General features: G+C 42.7%; 1 protein-coding gene across 1 annotated transcript in view; it reads left to right on the top strand.

Moving 5' to 3' along the window:
- The window catches only part of cacna1ha (calcium channel, voltage-dependent, T type, alpha 1H subunit a), a 49738-nt gene extending 37121 nt beyond the window's left edge, over positions 1 to 12617 (top strand). The window contains exons 30-36 of the mRNA XM_068337901.1: positions 929 to 1007; positions 2909 to 3030; positions 3784 to 3942; positions 4052 to 4192; positions 4417 to 4585; positions 6845 to 7002; positions 7117 to 12617. Coding sequence (XP_068194002.1) covers positions 929 to 1007; positions 2909 to 3030; positions 3784 to 3942; positions 4052 to 4192; positions 4417 to 4585; positions 6845 to 7002; positions 7117 to 8550 — 2262 coding nt within the window. The 3' untranslated portion in view covers positions 8551 to 12617. The remainder of the gene's footprint in view (positions 1 to 928; positions 1008 to 2908; positions 3031 to 3783; positions 3943 to 4051; positions 4193 to 4416; positions 4586 to 6844; positions 7003 to 7116) is intronic.
- The last annotated feature ends 331 nt before the right edge of the window (positions 12618 to 12948 follow it).

Genomic DNA, 12948 nt, shown 5'->3' with positions numbered 1-12948 from the left:
TCCTTTTTTAATAGGAGGCTACATCCATGTGTAACCTAATGTAGCTTGTATTAGGCTCACTTATGGTCCCATGTGGTCTAGCGGTGAGGATTCCTGGTTTTCATCAATGGTGGCCCAGGTTTGACCCCTGGAATCCCTGAGGAAATGTCATTTCCCGCTGCTGATATACATTCACACACACTTCTGGAGTTCCACAGACAGCTCAGAAGACATGAATGCTCATACATACTAGATAAACACATAAAGAGGAAAAGCATCAACACTACAGGAGATATACTACACAACAAGACAACCGAAAGAAAAATTCAAACATAACAAGTGAAAGTACAGGATTAGAAAAGTCCAGATAGCAGGGGCCAACACTGTGGCAAAGGCACATCCCTCTTTCATTCCAATTACATTGTCATCATCCCAATTACAACAGCCTGCTGCCACCACAGTGCAGCACAAGCATCTCCTCCTCTCCATTCATCTCCTTGCTGCCGACCTAATCACCCCCTGGTCTCCAGTTTCCCCCACCATCAAAAAATAAATAAAACATTTTAGGAATATTAAGTCTCAGGTCCCATTGGCTGAAGACTAACTCTCCACTCTCCCCTCATTTCACTGTACAATTTGTATAATGACAAATTAAGCTGCATCTTCTTTTTGAATGTGTCAGACTGTACAGAGCATACATCAATGCAATGAGTTCACTTTAATGCAAAGTTTAAAAAAAACATTTTCAGTACACAAAGTTAGTTTCAAATTAATAAATTACATAATTATAATTTATTTTTTTCATCAAAGCTTTAAACAAGTAATAATTGTTTTCTTTTTTTCTCCAATATTTACATAGATGTAATTACTGTATTTATACCCTTGTGTAAATTCATTTACATTGCAGCATTTGTGCAGGGATGGATCTTTATATGTGTGTCACTTCCAGGTGGGAAATCTTGGTCTCCTCTTCATGCTGTTATTCTTCATCTATGCTGCACTGGGAGTGGAGCTCTTTGGCAAACTGGGTCAGTCACACTACTGGCAATAAACACACACACACACACACACACACACACACACACACACACACACACACACACACACACACACACACACACACACACACACACACATACACACACACACATACTCACACAGACTACTGTCAACAAGCTTCAGGAGGAAAGGTTTTCCAGTCCTCCTTTTTCTATGACAAGCCATCTCTGACCTTTAGTGCTTCCTCCCACTCTCTTCTCTCTCTCTCTCTCTCTCTCTCTCTCTCTCTCTCTCTCTCTCTCTCTCTCTCTCTCTCTCTCTCTCTCTCTCTCTCTCTCTCTCTCTCTCTCTCTCTCTCTCTCTCTCTCTCTCTCTCTCTCTCTCTCTCTCTCTCTCTCTCTCTCTCTCTCTCTCTCTCTCTCTCTCTCTCTCTCTCTCTCTCTCTCTCTCTCTCTCTCTCTCTCTCTCTCTCTCTCTCTCTCTCTCTCTCTGTCTGTCTCTTCACCACTGCGATGTCAGAGGTCAGTTTCTAACAAGAAAGATTATATTTGCATGATTATTTTTATTTCCAAATCGATTCCTCAATGGACCAAGACATTTTCTCTGAAAGCCCAGGGAGGGAAGAGGATTAGCCACAAAAAGCACCTGGCAGGACAAAATGAAAATAACTTAGTGATGAAGGGTTGTTGCCAGTGAAATGTTATTACCCTTCTCCTCGACACATTTGCAGCATGGATCAACATCTGTTATCTGGCTGTGTAAAGAAAAAAAAAATCTCTCATTGGACGTGCTCATTGGACGTGCCTCATGCTTTCTTCTCCCTGTGGCTGCCTCACTTTCAATGCTAATTTTAGAACATGCAAAGCTGGAATGTCATAGTTTACTGTAGGACCCAAATGTGAAGCATGGCAGGTAGGGGAAAAAAAGAAATTTAACAAGAGAAGGAGCAAGTGCAAATGCGGACATGGAAAAGTGATTTATTTTTTTAGTGTAGGTCGTATAAAAGTGTGGTGGAGATTATTGTAGTGCAGCTTAGTGAGCACTGAAAACATCACCGTTAAATAGACTGTTGAACCTGTTTTCACTGGAGTTTAAAGGATGTCTACGATTAATGTCAGCAGACAGAAAACAAGGACTCCCCTCCTTTGAAATGTTTGAGGTTCTTTGCAGGTGTTCTGAAATGGCTGGCCTCCAAAATCTGTTGAATCGGGTAGTGAAGCCTTTATGCTGTCAAAAAAGAAAAGAAGAATTGGTAAAATGTGAACTCAAAGACCTACAACTAACAAAATCTGAGGAAGAACTCTGCGGCATCTGCATAAGGCTGAAAAGATTATATCTGGTCCTAAGCAAGGGGGATATGAAACTATGAAAACTTTTTTTGTGCAGAATTCCTACAAAGCTTTTATCACTTGTGTCCCAGAATATACAGCCTGAGCAAACATGTTGTAGTAGCAATTTGTGTCTTCATGATACGGCAACTGTTATTATTACAGTTAAATGACTTTATTTGGTTCGTCAGAGGGATGCAACGGTTGTGAAATCCTCTCTTTTTTATTCCTGGTTGTCCGAAACTTGGTTCAGGATTCTCCACAGAGCGACTCATCCCTCCAGCATGCTGCTAACTACTTTGAAAACGAGTGAAGCTATCATCTGGTAGCTATTATGATTCTGTTTTCAGCCTCCTGAGAGCTCTCTGTCATTGACCCTGAGCCTGATAGAGACTCTCCCTGTCCTCCAGAGGAGGCTGTCTCCTCTCTAATGTCAGGTCCACAGGGACACACTGCTTTGCATCTGTTTATGTGTTTACTGCTCTCTGCTTTTGCTCCTGGAACTGGAGAAGGGCACCCATTCAGTCACATTTATCACCGTGGTAGTTTTTAAACACCATAGCTATAGTGAAGTGTAATAAATGTGTGTTTGTGTTGATCAGAGTGCAATGAAAACAACCCGTGTGAAGGTCTGAGTCGTCACGCAACTTTTGAGAATTTTGGGATGGCCTTTCTCACGCTGTTTCGAGTGTCCACCGGAGACAACTGGAATGGGATAATGAAGGTACGAACACACACCCACACCCACACCCACACACACACACACACACACACACACACACACATACACACACACACACACACACACACACCCACACACACACACACACACACACACTGCTTTTCACTTTTTCTAAATCATTGTATAATTATTAAATCTTTGTGTCTTTTTGTCCAGTTTGAGCAGTTGGTCATTAATGTCAGGGAACTGAACACATTTTAGGCTTCACTACAGTTTATTGGTTCCACATTAACAACATAGTAGTTTATAAATAGTAGATGTGAAGCACTTCATCTCTAGTCCAAATATTACAGAGAATAAAATTAAACAGATAACTTTTTCATCCAGAACTCTGTGGTGTTATTATCAATATAAATGATGTGTTACTGTTTCATATCTCTGCTTCCACCACATAGCCTTTCTCAATTGACTTGCAATTTTAGAACTTTTGCATTCAATGTCCAAATTTTTCTTTTTATATCTTTCTTGTTAATGATCAGCTGCAGCCACCTCCTGAAAGAGACTGCGTCGTCATTGCAAACTCATGCTAAACAAGCTGTACCTGTACTTCTGTACTGCTGATCGTTATTGATTGATCAGTTTGACACAGGACAATCTGCTCTCTTTGAATTCAAAGGTTCTACCAGCGTCACCCTAAATACACACTCTTCTGCCCTTCATCACTTTGACTATTTTTGTTTACCCACAAATTCCTCCAAATTTTCTAATATGGCCTCTTTCTCTGCATCTTTTAAGGACACATTAAGAGAGTGTCATCCAGAGGAGCGCCACTGCCTCTCCTACCTGCCACTGGTTTCGCCGATTTACTTTGTCACCTTTGTGCTCATGGCCCAGTTTGTGCTGGTAAACGTGGTGGTGGCTGTTCTGATGAAGCATCTAGAAGAAAGCAACAAGGTACGGTAACTAAAGAGGCTACAAGTTAAGAAATGCAGAGAGATGGTCACATTAGCCTTTTGATTTGCTTAAAAATTTAACCATAAAGATAAACTTTTTTCTTTTGCAGGAGGCTAAAGAGGATGCAGAAATGGATGCAGAGATTGCCCTGGAAATGGCGATGGAGAGGGAACGCAGACCAAGCACAACCTCCAACAGCAGTTCGATAGGAGGGACTTATGTTGGACCATGTCCACATTCCCCTGGTCAGGTGAGGAAAACCTTACATATTACATCATGTAACCAGGAAGCTTGACAATCCCTTACATTGTAAGTGTAATTAGATGTACAACAGTAATAAAAGGTTGGAAGTGGTGTATGTTTACATGCATGTTTTTCTTTTTTATTTACACTAAATAAAACAATCATGTAGCAATCCATGTAGCAAAAATTGGTAATGCTAAATCAAGCCTTGTGGTCTGTCTCCCCCTGAAGGAGAAAGAGGGGCAGTACAGTGACCAGAACCTGTTGTCTCCAAGGAAGATGTCTGTATCTAGGATGCACTCTTTGCCAAATGACAGCTACATGTTCCGACCTGTGCGGCCCGCGAGCGCCCCCGATCCCTTGGAGGAGGTAGAGCTCAGTCCCCAGAACCAGCATTCAGGTAACGAATCTGTTCTGGACTTTTATTGTATGAAACAGACTAATAATTTTTTTTTTTTTTTTTTTTTAAATTTTATATACTGGTTTGATCCCCGAAGGGAAATTAAGACAGCACACTCTAGCTACTGATTACAAACGCATGCATACATGTGAGTACAGGCCCCTGTATCACACACACACACACACACACAAGGGGGCCTGTAGGCATGCAGGGGAGGTAGAGTGGCAGGCAGCTCCTTCTTGGTGCGCCTCAAATGAGCAATTTTTTTGTAAAGGGGACGGCACCTTGCTCAAGGGTGCCTCGGCAGTGCTCCGGAGATGAGCTGACACCTCCCACTGTCAGCTCACCTCCGGGTATATTTTGGGGGGGGCGGGAGCGGGAATCGAACCGCCGATCTTGAATCATAGGACGACCTGCTCTACCGCCCGCTTTACCACTGAGCCACTGCCGCCCCGTACAATGAAATGACAGACAAAATTTATAATCTCCTTCATTAAGTGTATATGGATCAAAATTAGTGTTTATAGCCGCCGTTGTCCATAGCTCAGTATGCAAATTTGGAAATGGCACAAGCTATATGCAGTGTGTCTTCTCGCATTCGTGCATCAACGCTCGCAAATTCACCTCATCGCAGATTTTTGGTAGGCAGTCACGTGATACCGTACGCACATTCTATTGGCTGACGGCATCCGGAGGTGTGCTTGGTTTCGTGAGTCTTGGACTTACTTCAGACACAAAAGTGCTTTAAACAGTCGATAAGAGTGTGGGAAAAGGTAAAACAGATGGAATGTGGTTTGTTATCAGTATGGGGAGGATTATAAATGTTTAAATTACCGTATATAGTAAGAAAAACAGTTTGTCATTCACTCACGGAATTCGTTAATCGTGTGTTGTTCCTTGAACGCTTTAACTGCAAAGAACGAGGGTGCACTGTATTGTAAAAAATCTTTTTTACAGCTCTGCCAAAATTGGATAGGATTCATGCCAGAAGTTTAATTTTCTTTATCATCATGCTTGAATCATTTTCTGTTCCCACTGGACATGGATACCACCTGTTAATTATGCACATACTGTAACTTCTAACTTGCCAGCCAATGGCACAAGACACAAATAAAATTATTCCTGTGTAAGTTCACTGATTCCTCTTCAAGATGCTTAGCTTGTTATTCAGAGGTTGATGTGCTGCATACTAGCATTCAACTAGTTCACAGGTTTAAGCTGCATGAGACCTATGCTTGTTGAATGCTCACATTAAAGGTACTATTTTCATCTTGATACATGACAGGGTTTTTAAAACTTTACTGAACAATACAGTATACCAAATTTTGTTTTGGATTCTGACAAGCGCTGTTTTATCTGCAGTCAGACTCTAATGCCATGTTGTGGCCAAGATGTGGACAGGCGCTGCTCTGTCCCAAGGTACTCTCTGTAGTGGATGAGCCGGGTCCTGTGAAGCTCTGATCTCTTCACACAGGCTCATCTGCTCAGCTATGGAATGACTGGTACTCCAGATGCCAGGCTGCAAAGTCAGAAAAGATCTATGTTTGGAAATGGACCCATCACAGCTGTGATGCTTTGACTAATGTTTAATATTTTAATACCATGTGGCTTTACAGCCTGGCCTGAAAATACCAATAGAAATGCTCTGAACTCTGACGTTACAATGTTTTCTTCTCTGGTTACGTCTGAACTCACAGGTGTTCTACATCTGTCAGTGCAGAATGCTTGAGAGCTTGGTTACACACAGTGAGATTAGTTAACAGTTTGAGGTTATGATAGAGTTGCCTCCTTCTTATAAATCATGCCTATGTAGTTGTCTACTTTGGACCTGATTATTACGGTGCTATATGTTAGCAGAGCCTTTCTGGAATTAAGTTTAAGCACAGTCATCAAAACTGTCAGTGTAACCAGGATCTAATGCAGAATATCATCCACTGAACTGGCTTTTTAAGACAATCAGCTCAGTGCTGCTCTTCTACTGAGTAGAGTTATTTTTTGATGAGCGAATTGAATGAGTATTATCCAATACTAACACTCTATTTTGATAGCAAATCGAAAAGAATTACAAATTAATTCCCATTTTCTTTTTAATATCAAAATACAGTGTTTGTCACATGCTCGAAAAATTATTTTCATTCTCAGAGTGGAGAGAAAAAAATATTTTAGTATTTGTTTGTCCGCCCAGTCATGCATGTGCAGGAATCCATATGTTTTAATTCACCGATTGTATTATGACATTAAACCTCTTTGCATCTTCAGGGTCCGTGACGTCTATCCACTCCCAGCCATGTGACAGTCGGACTCTGTTGCAAGTACCGAATGCTTCTCCCATTCACCCACAGTCGCCTCTCACTCTCACCTTGCCTCGTATCACCTTGCCCACATCCATGCCCTCCCCAAGGGCCCTGCACAGACAGGTGAGAGAGATCAGCAGCTTACATGTTTACATAGACATACTTTTTTTTTTATAATGATGTTATTGTTTGTTTGTAAATGTTGATGGAAAGTATTCCGCTGTGGTTGTGTTGCAGGTGGCGGTTAAAGTGGATTCTGTAGAGTCCCAGGCTTGTGAGCAACAGCAGAGCCCCAACCCTATCCATCTGCCTCCCCTCTCCCCTTCTTCCCTTTCTTCCCATACCTCCTCCCTATCTCCTCTTCCTCCTCCTCCCACCTCTCCATCAGGGCCCTCACTCCCACCCTGCTCCCCTTCTGCATTCACACTCCCTCCTCCCTCTCCTCTGCCCCCAATACACCCTTCATCTTCTCCCTTCCCATCTTCGCCCTCGCTTCTTCTCCCTCCACCTCCTTCCCCTCGACTCCCTCTACGTCATTCCAGTCTTCTGAGGCCTAGACCATCCTCAGCTGCCTCCTTCCGTGACCCTGCAGATGAGGAGGTGTACCACATCACCAGCTCAGCACACCACCGGTGGAGAGATGAGGAGGAAGGAGGACAAGACAGCAGAGGAAAGGCTGGACGCAGCCACTCCCTGTCCCCCTATGCCACTCCACACTCTTTGGGGTCTCACTCCACCACCTCCTCACCTCTCCCCCCACTGCCTCCCTCGTCCTCCAGGAGTGCGCTCAGTTTGCTCGGGGCAGGACTGAAGGATCGTGACTTAAGGAAAGGTTTCAGCGCTGAAAACCAGGGCTTCCTAGACAAATCAATGACTTTGTCTGCTGGTTTCCCTGACGACCAGCGGCGCCACTCTATCGAGGTCTGCCTCCCACCAGATGGCATTACCAGTGATGATTTGAGGCGTGAGGCCCATCATTCTGGAAAGAGCGGCCCAGCATTTCCTGTGAGGGTGCAGTCAGTTGGGGGCGGCCATAGGAAAAAGAAGCTGAGTCCACCTTGTATATCCATCCACCCACCCTCAGAGAGGGAACACCCTCCAATCACCTCGCCTCCAAAACTGGCTGATTGCAGCATGATGCTGAGACGCAGGACGCCGTCATATGACTTGACCTTGCACACTCTGCCTAACATGCAAGACGTCTCTGCAGATACCCAAATACGCCCACAGACACACTCCCCGATGCACAACTCGCTCACACCCGTCCACGGACCACCGCAAGCAAACTCACCAACACACACCCTGACACCCTCGCGGGGATCCAATCCGACACCCACTCCGACATACACTCCACCACTGCCATCCACACCTACACACCCACATATTCCAATCAGCCCAAACATCTTCATCCAACCTCATGCTCCTCTTTTCCCAAACACAATGCCTTTCTCACAACCACACTCCCTCTATCCCCCTGCAAGGCACGCCTCTCTCTCCGGGGACTGCACGCCCCTCCCTCAATTCACCTTCGACCAACCACAGTCCAGATACATGAGTGGCTTGTCACCTGGCCTATCAGATGCTGACTCAGCCACCTGCTCTTCCACGTTAGACAGCAGACTGGGAAGCGGTGCCAGCTTCAGTGCAAAGAATCGGAGGACCGCCCAATGAACACTCAGCATTGCCTTCTGGGAGTGAATTAATTGGTCCAAAGTTTCTGAAGTTGTAGAGCGGCCCCAGCCGACCTCAGCACAGATTATTGTTGAGGGAAAGAATTGATTTTTGTGAGGATCAATGCTGAAAAGACATGAATTATTCTCTCCAGAGAGACGCTGGTATGGTCCCATCCTAGAACATTGGATCCATTCTCCTTAACCTTGAAGAGCGGCATATCCGCTGAGGCTGTACCAAACAGTATCAACTGTATCTGGACAAAAGCCTAACTCCGTAGCCAAAGTTTTTTTGACACACTGTCCCCACCCACGTGAGCCAATCAGGAAGCAGCGTCTGGCTGATAACCTCTAACCTTTATGGGAGGTGGTTTGTGAAATGCGAGCGTGGGGGGGAATCGTGGGATATGCAACTTCAGGTTTTCTACAGAAGTTCTGCTTGCCCCTCCTCTGCTCCTCGATCACATTGGTCAAAGCAGAAGTGTGCGTGTGAGTGTGTGAGTCTGCGTTTTCCTATTTGTGAGTATTGTCAAATCTGTTGTTTTTAAAGTTGGCGATGTTATTCTTACGCCTGTACATGACCGAGAGGGGTAGCAGGGCAGAGCTGTAGTGTACGTTTATCTGTGTATCTGTGCAGTGTAAATAAAGGAAAATACTGTATTTGTTGAGATTAAAAATAGCTCTATCCTTATGCACATATTTTTATAGAGATCTACAATGTTTTTTGCACACAGATTTGAATTTCAAGTTGCTTGTTTTTCCTCTGTTGTCCTCTCGTGAATGTATGTTTCTTTTCAAAACGGAGAAGGAGCAGCGGGAATCAACCCTCCTCTTGATGGGTTACCTGAGGTTAAACGGGATTTTATTTTTCTATTTTGAAAAAGGAAAAGACGTAAACAAGACGCGATGTGTTTTCTGTAGCTTTGTCTCAGATTTATGTGTTTGATGGCTATATAACAGTCTTAAGAAATGGGCTCAGTGGGGAAAGCCAATATCCTTGCTGATTTTTGATACAGATTTTGAGACTTTTGGATAAACTGTATCCTGTCACAAGGGCAAGTATGGCTCTTGTGTGACTTTTATTATTTTATTGAGATGAATAATTATAAATGCGTTACATGGAAACAATGTGACAATTGAATAAATTGAAATATAAATGGGCGGCACAGTGGTGCAGTAGGTAGCGCTGTCGCTGCACAGCGGTTCGAGTCCCGCTCTATGTGGAGTTTGCATGTTCTCCCTGTGTCTGTGTGGGTTCTCTCTGGGTTTTCCGGCTTTCTCCCACCTCCAAAAACATGCACTTCAGACGAATTGGCTAGCTTCTAATTGCCCGTAGGTGTGAGTGTGTGCGTGCGTGGTTGTTTGCTGTATATGGCTCTGTGGTGCACTGGTGTCGCACCCGCAGTGTCCCCTGCCTCACACCCCAGTCGGCTGGGATAGGCTCCAGCACCTCACAACAGCGGATGAAGCGAGTGTAGGAAATGAATGAATAAAATATAAATGACTTATTTATACAGATAAATGTTGGCATAGGTTGCTTGGCAAAAAAATCCCAAAAAACAAAAACACCTGAACAATAACTGGCCTGATGAAAAGTCACATGATGAGCCGTCACTGAGCCCTGCTTCTAAAGCTGTTGTCAAGCTCGATCAGCGTTGACACCACTTAGTGTTCTGTACATCTAAAGACAACCAAACTAATTAACTTGCTAAATATGTGTAGCCAGAGTGCAATAATAATATGTACTTGTGAAAAATATAGTTACATCCACCATACATTAAACATTCTTGTGTTCGTACATACTGTAGAACTATATATGATATTTTATAAGACGATCGAGATTATCTCTATCACTAGTGTCCATGCTACTAAAGGTACTTGCCCTGTGCGTGGCTGCAGGGGCGTGGTGGTGGCTGGGAGGAGTGTCAGGTGGTGTAAATTTCTCCAATAGGTCAGGACCACCCGCTGATGGTGTTACTGCAGGAAGATGGGTGACACGCATTTCTGCTTTGGACCTTTTTATCTCCCTACAACATTATTTATAAGCCACTGTGTTAGATCAGCATGAGATGACATGCAACGTATCAGTTATGTGAAGCGAGCCTGACGGTTAGCCTCATGCAACCCTTCAGACTGAGAGGCCATATCTCTATTCTGTGTTTATTCTATTTAGTGCACAGTCTGTTACGGTGCAGGTAAACCGGGAAGCATGCTTGTAAAATACTCCTGATTCCCTTTTTCGAGGCAGTTGGGTTGGATGGCATCTTTTTTCCTGCTGATCAGCATGTAACAAAAACAAATCCCATGTACCGTGACTGAGAGCCAGAGTGATGCAATACAATAAACACCACAGGCCCAAGATTTCTGATACCAAATTATTGTATCCATCTGATAGCTACTGTAAACCAAATAATATGAATATATATATTATTGTTTTATGAGCTGAACTACCAGAGTATTAAAGATGTTAAAAATAATAAAGCCTTGAATTCTATTAAATGTAGGTATTAAAAATGATAAGTTTAATGCAAATGTTAATTTAAGGTAGAAAACTGGCCTTAAATCCCACTAAGACTAGCAGTGAGAGGCTGACATAGAGTACAGATACCTTAAAAAAAAGCCTTGTAAACTAAAGAGCAGCCATAAATAAATTATACTAGATTATTATCAGATTATCATTTCTCCCAAACTGTTTTAATGACTCCCAAGCAGAAAAAAACAGAGCGTAAAAATTCATCTTAAAATCCAGAATGAAAATGCTGGAAGCACTCTTCTTCCAGACACACAAAAGCACATCTGATGTTGGACACACTGATGTCTCCTGTCTGTACATGGAAAAGATGGACAAGCCCTGGTTTGAATTCATTTTTATACAGAATGTGCTTGAAAACTTTTGTGCAAACTGCTTTGTCCTGTTTCATGTCCTGCACAGATTGTCAGCAATGGGACCTTTTAAGTATGAAGCCTCTTTTCTGTCTCGCTCTGATTTGAATCAGTGCAGACGACCCTGATCTACTGCATTTTGCCATATTAATCGACACAGTTTGTTAGAGTGACTGCATAATTGTTCTTAAAATTTACAGATCTTTGGGTCTCAGTATTTAAAATCCTGTTTTTGAGGAAGCGATTTTGATTATTGCATGTTCTGATTTAAGAAAGTAATCCTTTGAGAAAGAATCATCTGGATGTTTTAGAGATTTTTATATTTACATTTTCAGATGTTTCATTTGTAGATTGACTACCTTATAGCACTGGACACTGATTTGGTAACCTGATAAAATACTGATTAAATGATCCTACTCTTTATTGTCCAGTGCAATTCCAGGTGGTTATATTCACTGTATGAGGAACAAGCTTCTCACTATACAGTTTTATAGAGAGAAATGGAAGCCCATTTCCAGTTCTGTTTTCTTCAGAACTGGCATTATTTAATGTGGAGATGAACCTTTTTCACTTTATCTCCAGATAATCTAAACATAGTAGAACTCTGGTATTGGTGAAATTAATTAATGATGTATATTTTACGTAGAATTAGCCCTAATGCTCTGTTGAAGACAGAATAAGAAAGTAATAAGTTGAGTGTTTCTGGTGTGATGCAGAGCTGGTCTGGCCTCGCACTACTGAGGCCAATCACGCTCCTGATGCAAGTGTCATCACTTGCACTTGACTCCAGAAGGTTCAAACTGTGATAGAACTTTGATGAATCAGAAGACATGTCTTTTTTCCATTCTTTCTTCTCTGTCACACACTCTCTCTCTCTCTCCCTTTTTTTTCTGTTTTTCAACCCTTTATTGATTGATCCAGGCAACCCCACCCCCAGACCCCCAAAGCCTTACAAGGAGGGGAGGAGGTGTGTTCTGTCTGTCAGAGGAGAGCCAACTTGTCTGCAATAATAAGCCCTCAATTATTCCTTGTAAGAAAAGGGGGAGGGAGGGGAGAGGGAAGGTGTCTTTAGGCTCGACACACAGTCTGATTCTCTACCTTGTATCGTTGCTGAATATTGTGTGATGACCAAACGTTGTCCTGAAGGATGTTCCCTTTCAATTAAAACAATACAAGATTTTTTAAATTCCTGACACCTGCTGCCTGCTTCATTTCTTCATGTTGATTGTTTTGATCTGTTCACTGTTTACTGCTTAGATACTGCAACAGTCACATTGACCAGAGAGCTCAGACAAGTGTATTTTCTTAATTTTATTTTTTATTTATTTATCTTTAATTATCATAAATAAACATTGATATTACAGCTGAGCCGAAAAGGGGTTGTATTAAAAAATAGAACTAATCTTTTTTTTTTTCCCATAGAGTAGTCCTCATTGACGTCCTTAAACTCCAGGCAAAATCTTAGATGCTTCCACTTGGATTCACACATTGACAAGAAGTATCAGTAACGTCAGGT

The sequence above is a fragment of the Antennarius striatus genome, chromosome 16 (genome assembly GCF_040054535.1).
Source record: "Antennarius striatus isolate MH-2024 chromosome 16, ASM4005453v1, whole genome shotgun sequence".
NCBI classification, from domain to species: domain Eukaryota; kingdom Metazoa; phylum Chordata; class Actinopteri; order Lophiiformes; family Antennariidae; genus Antennarius; species Antennarius striatus.
This window is presented reverse-complemented; position numbering and strand designations above follow the sequence as displayed.